At 35.4% G+C, this 26,207-nt stretch overlaps 1 protein-coding gene across 1 annotated transcript in view; it reads left to right on the top strand.

Annotated features, from left to right (window-relative positions):
- CDH8 (cadherin 8) overlaps positions 1-26,207 on the top strand; it is a 397,394-nt gene that overhangs the window by 308,923 nt on the left and 62,264 nt on the right. The window contains exon 9 of the mRNA XM_005692098.3: positions 14,716-14,837. Coding sequence (XP_005692155.1) covers positions 14,716-14,837 — 122 coding nt within the window. The remainder of the gene's footprint in view (positions 1-14,715; positions 14,838-26,207) is intronic.

Here is a 26,207-nt window from a genome sequence, read left to right as displayed (position 1 = left end):
GTTCAGGGCTACCAAAGTGTCCAGAAATGGAGAGACCAAGTCTACAGCAAGGAGGCATTTGAAAAGAAGATTTCAGAGCATTATGGGTGGTTTTCTCCCATGATGCATTTAACAAATCTTAATAAAATGGCATAAACAATGCATTATAAATGTCCTTGCATTGTACATAAAATGTTTGAGGCATTACTTTAAAGCATGTTCTAATAAGTCAGTGACACAAATATAAATATGATATTTAAGGTTACCACTAAAATAATATTAATAGAAGACTATATAGTGAATAGGTTAAACCCTCTTTTCCTTTTTTGAATTCATATGTTTTAATTATTTCATTTCCTCCTTTAGCTATTAGTTGGGGCAAATAAAAAATTAAAACTTACAAATAAAAAAAAATAGAAAAGTAAAATGAGAAAGAACTGATGAAGAAAATTTTAAAGTGCAATTCCCAGGTGGCTCAGTGGCAAAGAATCTGCCTACAAATGCAGGAGATGAGGGTTTGATCCCTAGGTTAGGAAGATCCTCTAGAGACGGAAATGGCAACCCATTTCAGTATTCTTGCCTGGAAAATCCTATGGACAGAGGAGCCTGGTGGGCTATGGTCCATGGGGTCACAAAAGAGTTGGACATGACTTAGCAACTAAACAGCAATGACAAGAAACTAAAACCCACATATAAAATCACACTAATGAAATAGTCCAGGCAAGAATACTGAAGGGGAGCCATTCCCTTCTCCAAGGATCTTCCCAATCCAGGGATCAAACCCGGTTCTCCTGCATTGCAGGCAAATATTTTACTGTCTGAGCCACCAGGGAAGATGCCTATAAATAAACTACACACTTCAGTTAAGTGTTAGAGTTCTTTGTCAGAGTGGGGAAAAAAGCATCAATTTTCAAATCTTTTTTTTTTTTTTTTAATCATAAAGTGAAAGTGTTAGTTGCTCAGTCATGTCTGACTCTTTGCAACCCCATGGACTGTAGCCTGCAAGGCTCATCTATCCATGGGATTTTCCAGGCAAAAATAGTGGAGTGGGTTATCATCCCCTTCTCCAGGGGATCTTCCTGATCCAGGAATCAAACCTGGGTCTCAGCATTGCAGGCAGATTCTTTACTGTCTAAGCCACCAGGGAAGCTCTTTTTATCAGAAACAAACCTCAAGTATAAGAACACATAAAAACAAATGATTGTAAGAAGATCTATGCAAATTAAAACCGAAATAGTTCAGCTATAGACTAAGGAGAAAGAAATATTACCAAAGATGAAGAGACAGTTTTCATAATGATAAATAATTACATTCAACAGAAAGATATAAAAATTCTAAAGTTATATATACATAATAATAAGATGTTTGCCAAGTACATAAAGCAAAAAAAAAAAAAATGACATATACAAATGATGAAATAGACAAGTCAACACTTGTAGATGAAAACTTTATCCTACAACTCTCTACCAATCAAACAAGTAAACAAGAAATGACTAAGGATAGAAAGTATTTGAATATCATGATTAGTGAACTTGTCCAGTTGAAATGTATATAAACACTGGTCTTGAAAATTATAAAAATGTGATAACTGCCAAACACACTTGAAACATTTACCCAACATAGCCAAAATTAGGCCATAAATCAAGTCTCAGCAATCAAAGCAGAGTACACTTTCTTAACACAGTGGAATTAAACTAGAGATAAATAACAAAAAACTCTGTCTGAAATTATCCCAAGTATTAGAAATTAAGCCGTGCATCTCTAAATGACTGGAAAACAGAATAAAATCACAAAGAGAATTAGCACACTTGAAAAATGAATGATAAGAAAATAATGACATGACAAACTTGTGAAACACAGCTAACACAGTGCCTAGAGAGAAATTAGCCTTAAATGTCTGTATTAGAAAAGAATAAATGCGCAAAATCAATGATCTAAGCATCCACTTCAAAAAGGCTGAAAGTGAACAGAAAATTAGAAACCAGGAGCAAGGTGAAAATAAATATAGGATAGAATGTAATGAAATTGAATACAAATATACAGTCCTGAAATTCAACAAAGGCAAAAACTATTTATTTGCAAAGGTAAATAAAGCTGATAAAATATTGCAAGAAAAAATAGTAAAGGTACAAGTAGCCAATGTCAGAAATGACATGGAATTCTCTGCTGGTTCAATGGTTAGGACTCAGCACTTCCACTGCATGGGGCATAGAAAAAAATGGCAACGGGGACTTCATTATAGATTCTATAGATATTCAAAAGTAACTGAACATTATTAATATAGTTATGGAATAAGGATTAAAATATATATGAGATGGACGAATAAGTTGAAAAATGTGCTTGGTGCTGGCATATGTAAGAAAAAGAAAAATATGTCTATCATTTTCTCAACTGAATCCATAATTACTAATTCTTAACACATGACTCATCATGCCCGAATGAGCCTGACAGAAACTTTATCAGAGAGAAGTAAAAGAGGGAGCATTTTCCAGCTTATGTCATGAAGCCAGCATAATCTTTATGCTAAAACTTGACAAGAGTATTACAAGAAAATAGAATTAATAGCCTGCTTCTCATAAACATATTAGCATATGCTAGTAACATATTAGCAAATCAAAACCACTAATATAAAAATATAATATTATATTTATTTAAAAATATAATATTATAATATATCAGGGAATATAAGGACAGATGATAACTTTTGAAAATCTATTAATGTGAATTAAAGTACTGAGGGAAGAGAAGAGAAAACATATGATCATTCTCAACAGATGTAGAAAATGTTATATATTCATCTCTTGTTCATGAAAAAGCTTTTTGCACACTAGAAATAGAAGAGAACTTAATCTGATAAAGGATAGCTACAGAAAACAAACAGCAAATACCAGACCTAATGGGTAATATATTGAAAGCTTTCTTCCTGAGATTGGAAATGAGAAACTAAAATATAAATGTTGGAAAGGAAGAAATTAAGTTGTTACTATTCAGAGACAACGTGATTGAGTACATAAAAATGAAAAAATCAAAGTTAAACTATTACAAATAATAAGCAAAATTTGCATGCTTGTTAGAGTTAGAAAATAAAAATATGATTTAAAATAACACCACCACCACTCAGAAAATAAAGATACTTCTTATAATAGTAAAAAGACTTCAACTAAATTATGACAAAACCTAATGAATGAAGTATAAGACTTCTAAACAGAAAACTACAGAACATTACAGAGAGAAATTATGTTCAGCTGCTTTGGTCGTGTCCAACTCTTTGAGACTCTATGGACTGTAGCCATCCAGACTCCTCTGTCCATGGGGATTCTCCAGGCAAGAATACTGGTGTGGGTTGCCATGCTCTCCTCCAGGAGATCTTCCTGACATAGGGATCAAACCCGTGTCTCTTACATCTTCTGCATTTGCAGGCAGGTTCTTTACCACTAGAGCCACCTGGGAAACTGATTTAAATAAATGAAATATAACATACTTCATGATTTGGAGATTCAAGTATAAAAGATGTCAATCCTCTTTAAATTTATTTCTAGACTCTTTGTGATATCAATCAATATCCCAGCAGCTGTGTATGTGTATATGTGTGTGTGGATGCTCACAGTTTGGCAAATAACACTAGAATTTGTAAAATAAAAAGTAAAGAGAAAAACAATGAAGGAAATATTTTAAAAGAAAAATTATTGAGCTTATTATATTCATAACAACTATATAAGATGTATTACAAAGAGTTAATAAAAGAGGAGTGGTTGGAGAAGACTCTTGAGAGCCCCTTGGACTGCAAGGAGATCCAACCAGTCCACTCTGAAGGAGATCAGCCCTGGGATTTCTTTGGAAGGAATGATGCTAAAGCTGAAACTCCAGGACTTTGGCCACCTCATGCGAAGAGTTGACTCATTGGAAAAGACTCTGATGCTGGGAGGGATTGGGGGCAGGAGGAGAAGGGGACGACAGAGGATGAGATGGCTGGATGGCATCACCGACTTGATGGACGTGAGTCTGAGTGAACAGCGGGAGCTGGTGATGGACAGGGAGGCCTGGCGTGCTGCGATTCATGGGGTCACAAAGAGTCGGACATGACTGAGCGACTGAACTGAACTGAACTGAACTGATGAGCATAAAGATAGAAAAAGACACAAAGAGAAAGGAGAATTCCAGGAACAAGTCTGTACAAAAATACTCAACTGATTTATGATAAAGATATGACAGATGAACTTACAATACTGTTGATTGTGAACTGGGGATACATGAGTGGATAAAATTGAACCTTGGCCTTTAACTCAGACCATCAATTTTAGTAATCTTCAGAGAAATCAGAGATGTAAATGTGAGAAAAGTTATATCTTCTAAAAAGTAATAATTTTCAAATTCTGGATTATTTGCATTAATTACTTGCATAATTAGTGAATACATTGCAAAAAGTATTAAAGTTAATAGGAATGAAGATTGATTAATTCAACTTTATTAATTAAGAATTTATGCTCATCAAAAGTTACTATTAAGAGTGAAAAATTAACCCAGAGACTAGGCAAGGCTATTGTGATACTCATATCTAGCAAAGGACACATATCCTTAATATATAGTATGGCTATCTGTTAGAAAAACAAAGACAACCCAATTAAAACATGACAAAAAGTGGAACAGATCATTCACACAAGAATATATCCAAGTGGCCAGTAAGCATAATATGTCTTTAACATCAAATCATCAAGATATTAATATTAAAATAAGAGGAAATTGAAATATAACTATACATCTCTGCAATGGCTAAAATTAAAAGTGAATAATAAATAATTGACTTTTCCATGTGTCTTAAAGACATGCAGCAGCTTGAACTTCTATGCATTGCTAGTCAGAGTGTAAACTGGCACATCCACATTAGAAAAATATTTGGAAGCTTATGCTAAAATTGAAAGGGACCATATTCTATTATCTTCCACTCTATTCTTTAGTATGTTACATACTGGAATCCATGTACTTATGCATCAACAGAAATACACAAAATATTTATAGCAGCACATTTCAGAATAGCATGAAACTGAAACACCCCAAATATTCACCAGTAAGAGGATAAATGAATAAATTGTGGTATATGTATACAATGAAATTCTTGTCCAAAGAATGAAAAAGAGTGAAATGCCTACAATCTCATGAATGGACTTACAAATAATATATCAAGCTAAAGAAGTCAGATACAAAAGTGTGTACTTTATAATGTTCTGAAGAAGGCAAACTAATATATGGTTCAGAAACAGAGTAGGACTTCTCTGTTGGTCCATTGGGTAAGAATCTGACTGCCAATGCAGGGGACATGGGTTCAATTCCTGGTCTGGGAAGATCCTACATGCCCCACAACTGCTAAGCCCACACACTCGAGGCCATGAGCTGCAACTGCATAAGCTTGCATGCTCAAAGCCAATGCTCCACAGCAAGAGAGGCCAACACGATGAGAAGTCCATGCACTGTGACTAGAGAGGAGACTAACTCCCCTGCAACTAGAGAAAGCCTGCACACAGTGACAAAGACCCAGGGCAGCCAACATCATAATAACAATAATACATTTTAAACAGAAACAGAGCACAGGTTACCTTGAAGGGCACAATGACCTAGAAGGGGTACATGGAACCTTTTGGGATGCTAGTTATGCTGGACATCTTGCTCTGAGTGATGGTTACATGGGGTATGTTCATCTTACAAAAATACACTGGAATAAAATCTTGAGATTTAAACAGTTGATTGTTTTCATGGCTTACTTCAAATATAAAAGTTGATCTCACACTAAAAATGTAAGGAAATTACCCAAATAACTAAAACATGTATTTCTAAAGATAAATTTACTAACAAAAATTTCATGTTAATGGAATCATCACACCTTTCTTTGATATCATTAGTTTATTAGGTTGGTGTACTATTTGGGAAACAGTCCATCTTAAAAGTATGGTATTGTAAGATTGTCTTTTACAAGTGCTATGCTAAAAGAGAGCCTGTGGGGAATTGGTTTTGTTTGTTTCTGTGTGTTTGTTTTTTACTTATTGATGAAACTGCTCTGGACTAATATTTCAGCTTTACCACTTCCTGTCTTTGACTAATATGGGCAAGGTGACTAAAGTTCACATGATTTCTAGGCACCCTGGATATTCACAGATGGATATTTCTTTACTACCTGCTCTGATATGTGACTAATATAAATTTAAGTCTTAGATACCCTGAAAGCAAATTCCCACTTAAGAAAATAATGTCTTCATGGTAACCCAACAAACCTCCAAGAGACGGTCCATAACAGACCATGCAGTACATGCTGGGTTGTTGACAATAATAGTTTTCTTCTCTGATAAAATGTGCGTGTTTATGTGTGCATGTACAATTGTTACTGTAAGCTGCTGTTGAATAAGCATTTAAACTGAATATTAGATAAATCTATATTCCTCTGAAAGTGTGAGTCTCCATTATTAAGGTTCTAATATATAAAGGATTTAAATTGAATTGCATTGTGAGAATAATCCCAAGAAATTCAGTTCCAATAATTTTGAATCAATCCTATTTAAAATAATAAGGGAGGAAAAAAAAAGAAACAGTGAAGATTTAGTAATGGAAGCATAATTCAATTTTTGTTGCCAGAGTAGAATTAGAGACTTTGCAAAGACTTAGATTACTAAAGGAGATGTAAGGCATAATAAACTCATTACAAAACTTTGATTCCTCGCCTCTTATAGTATGAAAAAAGATGAGATGTATAAGAAGGATTTAAACATGCACTTAGGGCTGTGAAAGGAGGGAGTCGATATTTTCCAGTCACAAATTCAGCAGGAGTAGTACACAGTAAAAAAGAGAGGTGTATATAAAACAAACACATAAAATGTGTATGCATACACACACACAACGCAAAATAATACAGACAACAAAAAGAAACAAACTGATAAGCAGACAAAGAGTTAAAAGTATCTTGGGAAGCGCGTTAGTGTACACTGCACTTGAACTCTAATGTTGTATGCATGAGGTTTATATAATGTTATAAGCCAGTGTTATCTTAATCTTTAAAAATACCCAGAAATCATAAAAGATGAATCACTGGTTTATGTAAATCCAACTTAGAATTCTAGAAGGAGACTTATTATCAAAAAAAAAAAAAAAAAAAGGTCTTGTCAGTATGGTACTGGCACAAAACAGAAATATAGACCAATGGAACAAGACAGAAAGCCCAGAGATAAATCCACACACATATGGGTACCTTACCTTTGTCAAAGGAGGCAAAAATATACAATGGGCAAAGATAGTCTATTAAGTGCTGCTGGGAAAACTGGACAGCTCTGTGTAAAAGAACGAAATTAGAACACTTCCTAACACCCTACACAAAAATAAAACTCAAAATGCATTAAAGAGCTAAATATAAGCCCAGAAACCATAAAACTCTTAGAAGAAAACATAGGCAGAGCACTCTATGACATAAATCATAACAAGATCCTCTATGACCCATCTCCTAGAGTAATGGAAGTAAAAACAAAAATTAACCAGTGGGACCTAATTAAGCATATGCTTTTGCATAGCAAAGGAAACAATAAATAAGGTGAAAGACAACCATCAGAATGGGAAAAAATAATATCAAATGAAACATGAAAATGAAACTGATAGAGGATTAATCTCAAAAATATACAATCAGCTCAATGCCAGAAAAACAGACAACACAATAAAAAAGTGGGCAAAAGACCTAAGCAGACATTTCTCCAAAGAAGACATACACATGGCTAATAAACATGAAAAAATGTTCAACATCATTCATTATTAGAGAAATACAAATCAAAACTACAAAGAGATATCACCTCATACCAATCAGAATGGCCATCATAAAGAAATCTACAAACAATAAATGCTGGAGAGGATGTGGAGAAAAGGGAACCCTCTCGCACTGTTGGTGATAATATAAATTGATAAAGCTGCTATTGAAGATAGTATAGGGATTCCTTAAAATACTAGGAATAAAACCACCGTATGGCCCAGCAATCCCACTCTGAAGCATATACCCTGAGGAAACCAAAATTGAAAAAGACACGTGTACCCCAGTGTTCACTGCAGCACTGTTTACAATAGCTAAGACATGGACGCAACCTAGATGTCCATAGACAGATGAATGGATAAAGCAGCTGTGGTGCATATACACAATGGAATATTACTCAGCCATAGAAAGAAACACATTTGAGTCAAGTCTGATGAGGTGGATGAACCTAGAGCCTATTATAAGAGAAAAACAAATATCATATATTAACACATATAAATGGAATCTAGAAAGATGGTATGGATGAACTTATTTATAGGGCAGCAGGGGAGAAACAGACATAGAGAACAGACTTATGGACATTGAGGTTGGGGCAGGGGGCAAGGAGAGGGGGCATTGTAAGGAGAGAGTAACAGAGAGTAACACAGTAACACAGGTTATTTTACATAACCGTATGTAAAATAGAGAGCCAATGGAAATTTGTTGTGAGACTCAGGGACCTCAAACCAGGGCTCTCTAACAACCTAGAGGGGTGGAATGTGGAAGGAAGTGGGAGGGAGTTTCAAGAAGGAGGGGACATATGTATACCTATGGTTGATTCATGTTGATATTTGTCAGAAACCAACACAATAAAGAAATTATCCTTCAATTAAAAATAAATAATTTTTTTTAAAAAAGATCTTGGGAAAAAGTTTGGCAAATAATGCATATTTGTAAATTTTAAGTTTAAGTAGAACGTTAATGAAAATAAGACTAGTAAGAGTAGGCAGTATTATATAACCCCTAGAGGAGGGCATGGCAACCCACTCCAGTATTTTTGCCTGGAGAATCCCCATAGACAGAGGGTCCTTGGGGTCACAGAGTCGGACATGACTGAGTGACTAAGCACACAGCAGCAAAGTATTATATAACATGTTGATATAAAAATGGAAAATATAATAGTTCTGTTCCCATTAGTACTAATTTCTCATTTATATACTGCCATTAAGGTTGCCTTTATATAGAATGTGACTGTTAAAGCTTTACATTTCATAAACTCATAGTATCTGAGAGGTTCATAACATCAGTCCTTACTTTAATGGCTCTAAAATTTTTCCATAGAATTTTACCACCATAAATGTGCCTACCATACTCTTTAGGACTTCAACTCTTGTGAGCCAAAATAAGGACATTGAAGGTTCATTATAGAGTGTAGGAGAGGGTGGAGTGAGGGCTTGTCAAGGACTCCAGTACATGTAGGTTCACTTAAGATGAATGTAATAAATAAGAGCCCTACACATTTTCCCCCCTTTTAGAGAACATTTGAAAATGCTGGCGCCAAACAGCAAGCATTTTCACAGTCAGTAGGGAACACAGACAGGGGTCAGTGAGGACTTGAACCAAAGTCACCATTTAAGAGTTGTTTTCTCTGGAAAGTTTAAGGCATTTTCAAATATGTCTAACTCCACAACTTTCACAGTGAAAGAAAGCGTGTCCCCACCTTTCTTCCGAGAGCTACTACTTGGTTCATACAAAAGCTATACCTTACAAGCTTTGTTTATTTGATACCGAAGCCACCATCTGATTAAAGTTCTCATTTAGTTGGAAACTGTTCTAAATATGAAGGTGGTTTTAAGGAATAAAACAGAATGACTTCTCTTTACAGCCTGGTTTGCTGGAATTTTCACAATCACATAATCAAAAATTGTAAAAATTCTGGTGTTCAACTGGTTCCCTTGATGCTGAAATTTCTTGGTATGTATTTGAGGGAAATAATAGGTTGTGTTTTAACTGATGCATCCATACAGTTGCTATGATAGTGAAAGGGTAATGCATAAAAATAATACTGTAAAGAGAAAAACCTATCAAAAATATTCCCAACAGAATATTGAGTAGAGTTTCCTGGGCTTATTGGGTCCTTATTAGTTATCTATTTTATATATGTATGTATATGTCAGACCCAATCTCCCAATTTATTCCTTTCCCTTTTTACCCCCCTGATAACCATAAGATTGTTTTCTACATCTGTGAGTCTGTTTCTGTTTTGTAAATAAGTTTATCTGTACCATTTTTAATTAGATTCCACATACAAGTGATATATTTGTCCAATAAAAATTTAAAAAAATTCCCAACAGCTTTTGTACCCTGCTGGTGTCCGCTGGTTAATTCTATTTCACCTCGTTTCTATGCTGTTTAATAATATATGGGTTAATAAACCATGACTAGTGATTTAGAAATAATCACACTATTTATGGGCAAAATGTGCATTGAAAACTTTTTTCCTTAGTCACCAGGGAGCCTAAATTCACTATTGAAATTATTTTCCAAAATCTTTTTGGAAACTTCCATCAGTTTTATTTTAACTTTCCTAAGATGCTATCTTTTCTATCATATCTTCAATTCAAATCATCCTATTTTATAAACTTCCACCATTCCTCTCATCCCTATTCAATTATAAATTCTCTTACTTTGCATTCCCCCTGTTGACTGTAATTTACTGCTCATGCCTTCCACCCTTCTACTCGTGGAAGGCTCAAGAATTATTTATTGAGCCCACCAGTATATCTAAATTTGTCAAATTATTTTTTCTCTCTTATAGCCTGAAAAGGAGAGGCTGTTTATTTCAGTTGATGCCTGCAAAAACAGCAGCTTGTGGAAACTAGTTAGAAGCAAATTCCCAAGTAACGTAGGCTTGGCAGTATTCCATTACCTTTGATTATAAAAGGGCAAAATTAATGGGCAATTCATGAGGCTATGTGACAGAGAGGTGACAGAAAGTCACTAAGATTCAAATGGTAGAAGTCAAGGAATTGTTTATACCAGGTGCCATTTCAGCCTTTTTCCATCATTTGTGAAAAGAGTTGACTTTTGTGGCCAATTGAAATGGGCTTTCCCTTCCAGACCACTTTGTCACATCTCCTGTGTTTAGAAAATTAATCTTTAATGAATGCTAATCAAGTTTCTAATTATAATATCTCTATATTTAATGTTTGTGTATCAGATGAAAGGCAAACATTTGGGGGCCAGTCACAAAGGACATGAATAATTTCCTTAGAAGCATATCTAATTAATTTTATTGCTCTATAATATCTTTAAAATTTGAACTCCCATCATTTCATTAATTTAGATAAAAGTGAATCTTCAGCATGTAAATATGACACTTGTGTCGAAAATTATGATAAGATGAAATAATTTCAATCATGCACGTTCATCTAATATAGATAATGATAACACATTTGGGGATATTTGGGGGATATATAGCACTATTTTATTGTTATATTTTATTGGGGCTTCCCAGACAGCTCAGTGGTAAAGAATCTGCCTGCAATGTAGGGGCTGCAGGAGACATGGGTTCAATCCCTGAGTCAGGAAGATCCCCTGGAGGAGGGCATGGTAACCCACTCCAGTATTCTTGCCTGGGAAATCTCATGGGCAGAGGAGCCTAGTGGGATACAGTCCATGGGGTCACAAAGAGCTGGACATGAGTGAAGGGACTGAGCATGCACGCATATGTTTTTTTGTTTTCCTCTTTGTTTTAGCAGTTTCTAGAAATATTCAAAGTGTCTGGGACATTCATACATTTAAGAAAACAAAGTAAACCATAACTTCTCTTGTCAGAAAGCTTACTGCTAACTTTTAAAATTGTAATCTCATCCAAAAATATTTCAGTGACTCACCAATGATCATATGCTTGTGATCTTGTAGCAGTATTAAGTGATAGCTCCCAAACCGGTATTACTTTTAACAACAAAAACACAATCAGATGGTATTGTTCTAGGGATCTGGGCCCCTGGATAGTTAAACACCTACCTTGTTCCGGATCTTACAATCAGAGGAAACCATATATCACTTTAATGTTGAGAGTTATCTCAAAAAGAAGCTTATAGAGATTCTCTATCCTCTATGCTTGAGTTTTACCACCTGCTAGCCATTTAGATCTACGAGACAACTACACTCATTACAAATGTGACATTAAGAAAAGAGAAGAATATGTGCCTTGGCATAATTACCCTTCTGCCAAAATAGTGAGAGTGAAATCTCTATATTCATGTTTGCCTTTAAAGTGTGTGTGTGTGTATACAAGGCATAAGAGGGAAGGCAAAAATATCACATTTAGTAGACTTTGCCCATTAACAATTTTCAGTGAATCTAACTTGATAAGATCAGCATTTTCTTCACTTCTCTAGGAGCAAAATCATGTTTAAAGAGTATGATAGCTTTTTCTTGTACTTATATAGTCTTCTAAGACAATGCACCTATTACTCACTGTTCAAGTCTGTGTTGATCATCGTCTGTTTATGAACTGAATGGTTAATGAGACTAAAGCATAATAGAAGGCTCCTCTAATCATTTATATATCCAAACGTTGGTCTAAAAATGTGGCAAGGAAGAAATGATTGGTATATAAATAAATAAGCAGTAGTTCTCAAGGTTGAAATACAGAGAATTACAAAATAAAATTAATCAAGTAAAGAGGCTTTGCTAGGGTGAAATAGAAGTATAAAGAAAAATACAAAATTTAAATTGTTTAGTTTCACAGAGAGGCTGGCTGATTATTAGCGCAGTTCTGAGAATATCAGATGGCACAACCCATTAGATTTAGCCGGCTTGATTTTTATATTTGTACTCAAACTTGAGTCAAACTTGAAATAAATACAGCAAGTCTATATGCATTCTTGAAGAAATGACAATGATTAGTTACCTTACAAAGAAACAAAATATATTTTGTTTTAAACTTCATTGATATAATACCTTCATGTTTGGAAGGTCAAAACTCGATTTTGGAGTCTTGGAGTTAATTTTAAATTGATATGTATTGGTAAAGACATGAAGCCATTTGAGCATCCATCTCCACATCACATTATCTGTTTCACAGCTCCTTGGTGAGGACAGAATGAAACGATTCTAAGAAATACCTTGTACTGGACATAGTGCACACTGAATGTGGACAGTGCTGATACTTCCACTGATAAAACATAAAGGCTATAAGATACTCCTGACTAGGCACCTGCTATGATCTGAGCACTTCTAACGTTTTCTCATATAGTGTATGTAACAGTTCTATAACTACAGTGTCAAGATACTGAGTTTCAGTTTCCTCAGGAATAAAATGAGGTTAAATATAATTTTCAGAATCACATTGGTAGTGGAAGACAGAGATGGGGCACCAAACTACTTGTCTCCTGCAAACACTAGATTCCTCTCTATACTTCAGCAACTGCTCGTGAGCTCATGGTCAGACTAGAAAAGAGAGGTACATCTTTAAGGATATAATCAGACCTTATTGCAAATACCTTATAACTCATTCATCTACCTGATTCTAGTAGATAAAAGGAACAGTGTAAGTTTCTTATCTTAGGGTCACATGCTACAAAAACTTTCCCTTGCACTGAAGCGGGGAGCTGCATGCATCCCCTCTGAATGGGAATGAGTTAATTCATCAGACATAATAGAGTGAAAGAAAAAGGAGTAGTAGAGGTGAGACATTTGAGGCTATTGGTGTGATTTTGGGGAAGTTACTTAGTGGTTGGAATTCCAAAGGATGATGTTCATCCATCCATAGTTCATCAAATTAGCATATTGGTGAATAGCCATGATAGTTAACCCAATTCAAATCTCGTAGCATTGCCAGTGGGGTTAGCCAACTATAAATTTGTAACATGGCTCTGATTATTTGGCATGTGCTTTAAAATACTTTTATATTTAATGGAAAAAATGAATATTTGAAAGTTTCAGAGGTCAAAATTTAATCAGCTGTCAGAAAGAAGAGTTTGATATATCAAATACAAGTCTATTTCTTCATATTCAAAAGCTAAAGATCTATCTTCTCTTGACTTGCTTATAAATATTCAGTGCCACAGAAACACAAATAATTCTCCATTTTTCAATACATTCTGTGTAATTTACGCATGATCAAAAGATTATTACATGGTACAGTCAGAGTCAAACAGTATTGCACTTATTACAAATAAAAAAATTATCATGTGGCCAGGTTAGCAATGTATTAATGAACCTTATTTCTGTGCATGCATGTTTGTGTGTGTGTGTCTGCATATAACTTTTTAAATTTAAAGACTTAAAGATTAAGGATTATGCATTAAGTTCCATGCTACTGGAATTGACATGGAAAGATTAAAAGATTATTATCTGTTTACACTGATGAAAATCTTTATGAAAATGACAATATTAAAATAACTTGGCTTATCTAATCCAAGAAGATCCCAAGGTCAATTTTTAGTACAAAATAAAATTCATATAAGATATGAGTCCCTATCTTTAAGATTATCCCCTTTATCATTATTAAAGATACCTTCTCAACAGTTAATGTGGTTCTAGCCTTTTTTTGGGTTTTTGATGTTTATCTTTATAGTCAGTCAAACTTGTAATAGTGCAAAAATGGGCTGTGTTCTACCCAAGATAAACAAAGAGATAAATCTTAGAATTCTTTTTCCTTTCATACAATGGGCTTTATCAATAAAATAAAGCTTTCTTCATCTAGGAAGCCTCTTTTAATTTGTTCAGAGAGAGTCTGTCAAGCTAAGCTCCAACAAATGGTGTTTAGAATAGTAATTTATACTTTATTTTTAAAGCAGCCAAGCACTTGCTATTTTTCCTTACTGAATGGTCAGATTCCATAATCACCATGTTGAAAACACCCTAATTAAGGGGAGTTAAAACAGACACACAGGCTTTCGAGAAGAAAGTTGAGTTGCACGTTAAAATGCAGTATCCTCAATGCTGATGTTATTTTTTCCTTCCCATAGGGAACCACAGTCAGATATCCCGAGTACCTGTTGCTATTAAAGTGCTGGATGTCAATGACAACGCCCCTGAATTCGCATCCGAATATGAGGCATTTTTATGTGAAAATGGAAAACCCGGCCAAGTAAATATCTCCATGTTGTTAATGCTGAATATGTTTGTATACCACTGTCTCATATTTGATTAACCTGCATTATAGTGTGCATTTGAATCATTTACAACCTGCAAAGTCATAGGCAAGAATCATCCACATGGGAAAAGAGAGAGAGTATTTTTCTTTCCAAGATGTTATTCTCTTCTGACTTATGACCAAATTGGCTCCTGAAAAGAAATGGCCCGTGGTGCCATGAACCTGGAGCCAAAAAAGAGCTTAAAATATCTCGGGATAGGGATGATCACAGGGGAGGTCTTAGAGTAATGGGGCCAAAATGTTAAACCTTCAAATGACAGGAAGTGAAGGGGAAAAAAGCCCATGGGGAAGGCATGTTAGTTTCATATCAAAGGTAGGAATAACACATAATAATGGAACCCTAGGAAGACCAGTCGTAGGAAGTGCATTTTTAAATCTGTTAGGTGTAGCTATATTTAGATAGACATAAGACAAACAACATGTTTTTAACATGCAAGTAAAGCATCTGATAATTGTGTATTGATGTATATTGATGAAACTTTTTTTTAACCTCTCTTATTAGCATAGATAAGACAATGGCGACACAGAGAGAGACAGGGAGGGAGGAAGAAAGGAAGGAAAGGAGGGAAGGAGGGGAGAAGGAAAGGGGAGAATGTAGCGGAGAGGGAGGCAGGAAAGGAGGTAGACGGTGGGAGAGAGGGAGAGAGTTAAGAAAGAACAACAACAAAAACAAAACCTGCTATACTCTGAATGTCATAATGGAAATAGTCTATGTAAAGTTCGAAAAAAACCACAAATGTAATAGATTTATTTGAACAGGTGCCAAAGTACTGTATGTTTAAGAAATTTATCGTTTTTTCAACTTCCTAATTTATTTCTGGATGGTGACATTTTAATTTAAATAAACAGCAGCTGACAGCATGACATTGGAGTTGTTAATCCAACTATTCTTGTGCCTCATGTGGGTGTTAGGAATGCAACTTACTATTTGCCAAGCGTTTACCTGACAAGAGTCAGATTTTTTCCACCTAAGAAGGGAATAGCACTGTGGCTCTATAGTTTTATGTACTTATTACAGAAGATCAAGTTGCTGCTCCCCTATAAAACAGTGGACATTTTCCCCAGACTATTCTCCTCTGTCTGAAGGATTAGCATTGTTTCCATCCACTAAAAGATGACACAAGTACATGTGTATGCACATGAACATTTTAATAATAAAATCAATTTTAAATACTAGGCATCATATATGTTATAATTAAAATATTTACCTTCAGCAGTGAAATGCCAAAGGGGACCTCTTTTTAAAAATACTACTCTAACATTAGTTTCAGCATTTCTTAATCTCACCATGTTGAATTGCCCTTTACTTGTCTTATCCTTTGAGTGTTTTTATTTGTGATCCTTTGAGGATGGAGTATATATACGTGGCAGTAAATATCATTTAGCTAAAGTTGGTGAATGGAGTTGATGGAGAGAGTTTGGTCAAAATACACGCAAGGTCAGTTTTCAAGAATATGGTTATGTGGACCAGATTGTTGCTGGGTGATGTAGACAATCACAGAGTTATGTCAGACATTTTTGATCATACAGAAACTGTCAAATGCTTTAGACTTTAAATAAAACTACATTGTTCATGCAAAACTCATCACACAAGTTCAGAGAGTCAATGGCATTGATATTTCAAAAATTCCACATTGGCTTCACTTGTGATATTGACATGCATGCCTTTAGACCTCCTGAAATATGGAGGTTTACCCTGTGGATTTTGACTGTTTCCAAGGTTTTAATGATTCATCATCAGTTTTTAATCCTCAGGAAAAAAATACACTGTTTCATCACCTTTCCTATGCAGGATCAAAATAAAAAACAAAAGTCAATTCTTTGTTTTATGATTTTTGCAAATCAACATGAATGACTCACTCTGTGAAAAAAATGTTTGTTGTGTGTGTACACTGCACTACCTTATCCTCAGATGAATATTTAAGCATGTTTATTTGACTTCATATTTACATGAAGATATCAGATATTTGTCTGTTCAGCAAAATTTTCTGGACATATGGCTGACTGGTTGATACACACAGTTTAAATAGCTCTGAATTCCTTGAATCCTTTGTGCTAGTCAGAACTCATGTTTGACTCATTACATCATTCCCAGGTCACTTTTAATGGCTCAAATATCTCATTTTTATATTTAACATTTTCAAGACTTCATATTTGTTATCCACACTAAATAGTGTTCACTTATATAAGCTCGGCATGGATGCACTTTCCATCATGTTTCATTCTACCACATGACTCATTTTGAAATTAGAATATTAATTATCACAGTCTCATGCAAAAAAAAAAGTCAAAAACTGAATTAGCACTAAATTCAGTCATCTCTATATTTTTCAACAATTGATGTCATCCTCAGAGAAAGAAGTGCAGGTGACTTTGAAATGTCTGGTTTGCCTGGAAGATATGGATTTAAGGTCTGCTGTCTGGGAGATGATGCAGCTGGATATCATTAGCAATAATCAAGCACAAGCCATCAAAAAACCCAATCTGTAACAAATCTTCTGCATTGGGTGACCCTCTGTAAAGAGGTTTCTAAAACATCTCAGAGAATGAAAACCAGTTGCAATATGAGCACAAGAGAATGCTACTGCACTTGACTGTTCTCCACTGGACTCATTTAAACAGAGTCTAAAATACAGAAAAAGAAAGGAAAACCACCTTCCTCTTCTCTAGGCCTACATCCCTAGTTCATGGTACACCTGTGCTGAAATTATTATAGGCTCACTGTGCAAGCAGAACTGGAAGTCTGGTCTCACTCTACCACCTTCTCATGATGCTGAAGTGAAAGATGACATTTCCTTGAATTGGTTCCCTTAAGAGGGTAATGACCACCCATGACAGAGAAAAAGAATTCACAGTCCATATTATAAGGGAAAAATCAATGAGAACCCCTTTTAGAATCCTTTTAAATAATCCCTCCATTTCAAAGTTAAATGTTAATGTGGTGTTTTCTGATTACTAGTTACTCTTATTTAAAACTTAGTAACTAGCTAGTTACTCTTACTTAACACAATTTCCCCCAAATAGCTACAGGTAATTTAAGTTAAAAGTTATAAGGTGATGTATATTTTTAGTCTCCAATTTAATAGTGCCATGACTTGGCCCTCAGTTTAACAGGATGAATAAAAAGATTCTCTCCGCTTACTCCTATCTGGTCAATGCAGAAATGAGGGTATGAGTTGAGGATTTCAAAATTAGAAAGGAAGACATATGACTGCAAATGTATGTATCTAATAGTTTGATAAGCTTGGGTCAGTCAGTAAATGCTTATTGAATACAAACTATCAATATGTCCCAGAACTTGGCTAGGTACTGGGGATTTAGTGGCAGACAAACATCCATCTTTTTCCATATAGAGTTTTCTCTCTGGTAGACACTTAATAAAATTAGAAATGACAGAATTGCAAGAAAATATCTCAAGTCCTCTGGGCAGAAAGGAAGTTGAAGAGATGAGAGGAATCGGAACTATCTTAATGAAAAGATCCCTTAAAAAGGACACATGCCACCAGAGATAGGGAACATCTATCAGGTGCTGAGAAGAAGTCAGCCGGGGATAAACCAGGTTCTGTCTGAGGAGAGTGGACCTCTGACGGGAGAGGTGGAGGACCACGTAACAGCTCCACCAGAAGAAGCCGGTGTCTTCCTTCACCGTGATGATACCACCACACTCAGAACCAAACGTCAAAATTACAGACCATCAGTGGCCAGTGTTGGCCAAAGGGGCTTCCATAACTCTGTTCTACATTTTCTCTCCTCAGGAGGGTCTTTCTAGGATTTGATTTTAGATGCTTACCTCTTGCTTACCATACATACAGAATTAGAATAGTTTGCTCCTGATGGTTCAGTGACACAGGGACTGAACTGAAAATATGAAATGTGAGTCAAGGTCTCTGAGGTCTCAGAGAATATTTATCATTCGAAAATTAGTTAGCAATAGACCCTTTCAGCGCTTTTTTTTCCGCCTTCAGAAAGGAGCTTCCCTGTTACTGTAAATAAATCTAGTGGGATATAATTTAAGCTTCATCATCATCTGTAGAAGTCGAGATATGCTATTTAGCATCAAGTTAATTACGTCTGGGTTAAAAACACACTTTGGTTTATCTCTTTTAATCCTTTTTCTCTCTGACCAATACTGAGGCAATAAAGTTTGCTTATCATGGGACTATCACAGGTTAAAGAAAAAGATAATAGCCTATACTTGTAGATAGGTATCTAGCCAATGCTCTTCATGTAATGGATATTCACAAAATTTAAGAATCATCATTCTAATTTAGCAGTGACAAATATTTTAATAATTAATTTCTCAGATATTACCATTGAGACACTTGTTTTATTCACGGACATGTAGTGCATAAATGAAAAATCATTCATTTATTTACTGAACAATATTTACTGTGCATCTACAGGATGCCAAGTTTTGTAATATTACCTGGAGAAACAATGTAAAAAGAACAAAAAAAACTGTTCCCTCCAATGGAAATGAATGAGGAAGAGGGATAATAAAAAGGATAGAATGAATCAATAAGATAAACTTTAAAAATTAGGCTGAAGAAAACACTAACACAACTGGGACAGAAGAGAGTATAGGAAAAGCAGAGATCTTTTATGTAGCATTGTCAAGACAGTTACTTTTTAAATGGGGATAATTTAAGTTGAAACTGAAAAAAAAAATGAGAGAGGGTAGTCATACAAGAAGTGAAAGCAGAAGTCTTCTAGCCAACAGGATAAGCCTGTGCAAAGATCCTGAAGGGAGAAAAAGCTTGATGTGTTTGAAAAATTAAAGACATCTGTGGCTAAGAATAATAAGGGTAATAAGCAAGTTTAATAAGAGTATAATGAGAAAAGTGAAATTTGACAAAAAGAGTATTATGTTTGAATAAAATCCATACACACACACACGCGCGCGCGCGCTCACACACACACAGATGTGGGGATGAGCAATGAAACAGGAAGATCATCTAAAAGGATATAATTGCAAAAGATAATGGTAGCCTGGCCTGTGCTGGCAGTGAAGGGGTAGAGAGGTGACTGGGGAGGCTGCATGCTTCCATGCATCCAGTAATACATCCAGACATCTAATATGCACTCAGCACCACTGTGCTTGGAGTTCATGGTGTAAAGACATTTTACAGATGTGGAAGCTGAGGCTGAGAAAAGAGTAAGAGTCTATCCACACCCATGAAAATTAAGAAACATGGGCTTCAAAGTCTATTCTTGAAGGTGTCCCAGTCCCTGTACTTTCTAGGATTTCACAATGCTTCCCAAGGAGCAGATTTTGGAATTCTGTTAATGGGAATAATATTCTAATCAAGAATGAGCACTTTTCAAAAAAAAAAAAAAAGTCAACACCCATGATCAATAACACACTCTATTCAAAAGCATTCTACAGAATAAGAAAAGTAGAATTAGCCCTTGATAAACAGCAGCAATGAATGAGTTTGCTACTCTATTTATATATATATATATATGTATGTGTATATATATATATATATATATTTAGTTTCTGTTGGTCTTTTTCTAATAAATGTTAAACAATGAAGTAAAATTATGGCATTTTATAACACTCATGAAACAATAAATATAGAAGATTTAATTTTAACTTTCCTGCCAGAAGGCATCTTTCAGGATCTATCTGCATACACAAGAGGGAGAAAAGATTGATTTTAGAACAGATGAAACTGATAGCCTCAACAAAATGCATAAAATACAATTTTCATTTTACTTTGGGTGGAGTAAGGAGATGGTAAATCAGTGGAATGCATAAAACTGCGAAGACGACACATGTAACAAAGCCTTTCAAGACAGTCTCTAATAGAAGCATAACTTTTTAAGTGGCACTTTGACAGAGGGGGAAAGCTAAAAAAAAAAAGGCAAAGTGAAAAAACCCGAAGTTTTGAAGGTTTGAAACTAGCACAGTCTAAAAGTCTGAGTCATAGATCTGCCATTTACCAGTTTTGTAACCTTGGGTCTTCTGTTAGTTTAAACATATTTTAGGAATATCCAGCTTAATATCAAGTGCTCAATAAATAACTATAATAACTAGTACTACATATTTTAACTAGTTTCATAATTTTAATAGCAAAATATTAGATTTTTTTGTTTTATTGCTGTTATTGTTATATATTTATGAGCTTTGATTTGGAGTGAAACACTATAAATAATCCCTAAATGAGTCAATATAAGCTAGGACAATCTATTCCCCTATATTGGAGTAACTCTTCCTCTGATAACGTATAAGTCTTCTATTTGTCAATGGTAAAGAAAGAGCTCCTACATCACTTCTCCTCATATGAATTTGTGGGATAATATAATTATTTTCTTCAAGTGCATTGGAATCAACTGACAGGACCACATACAATCTAAATGTTTTTTTGAAATCATGTTGGCAGCCTCTGTATGTTTTGGCTGCCCCTCTTGCATGAATCCAAATCCACAGGATTTATTCTGGCCCCTCACCTAAATAAGTAATGATCCGCAGGAGGAAAAATGGTATAAAGGACTGTTTACAAATCTTGGGCTGTTACTGAATGATTACTCTGTTTTATTTTCAACCTTCAAGCTAGTGGATAAGAATTTAGATGGAAGCATGGTGGCCACATGTGTATGCTTGTTTTTCTTTGTTCATGGAAGCCATGGTGATGAGCACATTTTTTTGAAGAAAGTGAAATTGACAGTAACCATTAAGGATGTTATCATCCTAGGCTTTGTGTTAGTGACATAAATTGCGCAAGATTTTATCTCAGTTAGTAAAAAATCCTCCTGCAAAGCAGGAGACCCCACTTCAATTCCTAGGCCGAGAAGATCTGCTGGAGAAGGGATAGGCTACCCACTCCAGTACTCTAGGGCTTCCCTTGTGGCTCAGCTGGTAAAGAATCTGCCTGCAATGTGGGAGACCTGGGTTCCATCCCTGGGTTGGGGAGATCCCCTGGAGAAGGGAAAGGCTACCCGCTCCAGTATTCTGGCCTGGAGAATTCCATGGACTATATAGTCCATGGGTCACGAAGAGTCAGACATGACTGAGCAACTTTCACTTCACTTCACTTTATACCAAGAGGAGGTATTATCAGAAGGGCAGAGATACAAGTGGCATTAGTGCTATAACCACCAAGCTATGTAGACACAACACCTTCAAAAGGAGATTAAAGAGGTCTCCAGGACTTTGAGACTCATGTGGGGCTTTAGAGGATAGCATGTCTTAAAGGGAATGCCTGAGAAGCCCTTTTATGATAAAGTGTGTCAGTAAATGTTATGGTATGTGGTGTGTCTGTGTGTATGTGTCTGTTTTCCCCAATAAGGTTGGGAACCACTGTATTAAACAGTTAAACATTATCTTGTATTTATTTTGTTTAAATATAAGATCCCTTTGCATTAATAAATACATATGAATCCCCAATGTGTTAGAACCAAATGGTCCTTGGCCTTTGCCAAACAAAGTTGATTATAAAGTCTTTTGAATTTCCTTCATAGAAAACTGTATAACAAGTGATAAATGGAACTCAGCTGGAAAAATCTTGCTTCAGAAGAGTAAACAATATTATGCTTAGCATTTTCAGCCTAGGAAGTAATGTTTATGATATTCATGAGGCATCAGGAAATATTCCTGTGAAGTTATATAGTAGAAGATGGAGAGCAGATAAGCCTAAAAAGCAAGTTGAGACTTCTAAACTATGTTGAAAACTGTGAATTTTGCCCTCCTAATGAGGTTTTCAAAGCAGAGCAAGTGATGGAGAAATTTTTTTAAATAAATATTAATCATTTCAATGGTATACCATATTCACATGAAATATGCAGAGACCAGCAAAAGAAAATAAGAAACAGGAGCAACTGGAAAATTCAAACTTTGTATAAATACATCCTTCAAGAGTCTTTGCTTTGTATCATTTTATGCCAACTCAGTTTCAGTAAAATGAAGTGGAGTGAAAAAGAATGAAACAGAAATGTTGGAAGTTCTATGGCGGGTTAGTGAAGGCACAGGCCCCAAAAGTCTATCCAGAGGTCTGAGGACTTCACTAAGTGTTTAAAAGAAACATACACAATCTAATCTGCATTTTCTTGCTGTATTTTCTATAGTTCAGACCTCTAAGATACACTCTAAAGAGCCACCTAGTGCTTTTTAAAGACAAGGGTATACTCATGCAAAGAAATAAGACATAAGAAAACACACTGGGGAGTAAAAAGAAAAGCTTGGTAGAAATTGAATTGCCTTGAAAATTATTTTTTTTTTTTAAGTGTTCAGGAACTATCCATTAAATGGATATGAACAGTGCTTATTTAGAACTATGCTACAAAGTTTTGAAAATAATAGGATAATTGGGTCATCCTGTGGGTTTTAATGTAATTTCTCAAGTTCCTATATTTCCTACTTTTTCAATTCATCATCATTGGCATAAAGTGATTTCTCTTGTAGACATAATTTATATTTTCAAAGATCACTCAGGGCATGGTTCTTAGCCTATTTTGTTTTGTTCTCTTTGGTTAGAGATACCAATGATAATCTGATAAAAGCTACATACCCTCCCTTCATATAAGTGCATATATAAATAATTTCTTACAATTTTGCTTTCATGTTTCACTTTTCCCTCCCTCAAGTTGAAAACTGCTGATCTAAGAAATTTGTTGTTGTGTAGCTGTGAAGTCATTTCGGACATTTTTGTGATCCCGTGGACTGTAGTCCACCAGGCTCCTCTGTTCCTGGGATTCCCAGGCAAGAATACTGGAGTGGGTTGCCATTCCTACTCCAGGAGATCTTCTCAACCCAGGGGTCGAACCCATGTATCCTGCTAGGCAGGTGGCTTCTTTACCACAGAGCCATAGGGAAGCTCGATCTAAGAAATTAGAAGTTAGTATTTCAGGAATGTTAACACTGATAAAAACCATCAATAATAGGCCAAAGAATGAATGGAAAACCAAAAATTATCCTGTCCTTTCTATATTGCCTTTAATGTCTCCTCACTCGCTCACTTTCTGCTGCTGCTGCTGCTAAGTCACTTCAGTCGTGTCCGACTCTGTGCGACCCCATAGATGGCAGCCCACCCCGATCCCTGGGATTCTCCAGGCAAGAACACTGGAGTGGGTTGTCATTTCCTTCTCCAATGCATGAAAGTGAAAAGTGAAAGTGAAGTCACTCAGTCGTGTCCAACTCTTCACAACCCCATGGACTGTAGCCTACCAGGCACCTCCGTCCATGGGATTCTCCAGGCAAGAGTACTGGAGTGGGATGCCATTGCCTTCTCCTGCTCACCTTTAAAATCAAAAGGGAACCTTTAATACTCATAAAATAAATAACATACGTGGCAAAGATGGATAAGTTCATCCTTATGCTATCCAAAATATTAGAGGTCTGAGCCCCAATTTAACTGAGGTACATGTGCAGAAGGTATGAACGTCAAGAAGATTTTGAGGCAACCTAACACAGGGGCAGGAGGATATAGGAGTTTGTTATCCAAATTACTTGGAATCAGATGTCATAATGTCTTTGATGCGCTAGAATTCTTCATGTCTACCTCTCAAGGTTACGTAAGAATTAGTGATGATGCTAAAGCATGCCTGACATGATTTACATATTCATACACTCACTTATTCATTTAGATAATACTTCTTAAATAGCTACCATATGTCAGATACTTTTGTAACAGCAGTGAGAGGGGAAGAAAAAAACCCCACTCATCACTGAAGAACAAATCAATGCATAATACCTATGGAAACTCAGCGGGGATATTCTAATAGATTCCACGAGGATTTTAAGATTGTTAACCAATCAGATCACCAGAAATGTGTGTGTTTGCTGGCTGCTTGCCTTTTGAAAAGTTAATAATGACAGCAAAACTGTACTATTTAAAGTATTTTTGTGTCAGTATGAAAGTCTAAACTAAAGCTTAAGAAAATGTTTTAATAAGAGCAATCTGAGGTTTGCTTTACTATTCTTGCTTGACTATAACTTGAGATTTATTTTATTGATTACCAATGAATCATTTTTTTAAGAGTCAGAATTATGATATGGCCCACAGTTCTCAAAAAACTTTCTTTTTTCAGTTTTATGCCTTAGAAAGGTCATTTGTTTTCAAGTCAGAGTTTGCTCCCATGGAAATCCAAGTATAACCTGGAAATTCATTTCCTTATGCCTGACCTCAGATAAGCTTTGTTTTTTCTGATGAGATGTATGTCAGCTTTTAGATTCCTTTGAACTTAATCCACAATATATTATCAAACATTTGATTTTTCAACTGCATCCTAACTTTATTGCTAGATAGTACTTACACTAGATGCTTTTTTAAAATTTATTTTTTAATTGAAGATAACTGCATTACAAAATGTTGTTGTTTTCTGTCAGACATCAACATGAATTAGCCATAGGTGTACATATGTCCCCTAAACTAAATGCTATGTATGTATGACATACACAGTAGTATGTAGTATGTAGTATATCGATATACTTCATATCAATAGTAGTATTGATAATAACTTCTCCAAAATTTTTATATCATTTTCATGAAATAGTTCTCCAATTACTTAAAAAAATCAACTGATATCTAAGTAGCTCACAGTGGGAAATGTGTGTACTTTTCATTTGTCATCAACTCAGTGTGCCTATAAAATCTGCTTGTGTGGAGGTGCACTTCCTTGCTTCTTTTTCTTCTCTTGTTTAAAACCGAGTGTGTTCAGATGTTATTACATCAATGAAGATTTCAGCCTTTTAAACATGGGTAACTTTATGCATTTTAATAGCATAAAGTCCTCCAAATGATCTACCAGGCATCTACTTTAAGAGAAAATGACCAGCCAGGCCATCTGCATTAAAAATAAATGAAGCGTCAAAAATGATTTAAACCAAAGTCCTAACCATAGCCAGTTCATAAGATATTTGGAAGATAATTTAAAGGTTCACCATTTCACCATTTTTTCTCCAACACATAATGCCCTGCTTTTGATGTGCATTTGACAGTACAAACTCTCCTAATGAGTAATAACAGGGGACATATAGACAACAATCATTTCCCTTGACTCCAAAGAGTGATCCCAGTCTTAAGCATGCATCAGAATCACCAAGAAGAGTGTTTAAAACACAAATTTCTAGGCCCTATTCCAAGAGTTTTTGGTTCAACAAGCTCAAGAAGTCGCATGTCTTACAGAGTTCCTGGCTTAAATAAACGGTGGGGAAAATATTCATTGCAGGTGTAATTTTTAGACCAAACTTCTGAGACGTGGTATGACAGGTAATTACACTCATTTACTTCAGGTAAGCTAAATTATTGCCTCTTTTGTTTTGGTTGTGAGAGCTTAACATGTATATTCATTTACCAGCATGTA

Source organism: Capra hircus, chromosome 18, assembly GCF_001704415.2.
Source record: "Capra hircus breed San Clemente chromosome 18, ASM170441v1, whole genome shotgun sequence".
NCBI classification, from domain to species: domain Eukaryota; kingdom Metazoa; phylum Chordata; class Mammalia; order Artiodactyla; family Bovidae; genus Capra; species Capra hircus.
This window is presented reverse-complemented; position numbering and strand designations above follow the sequence as displayed.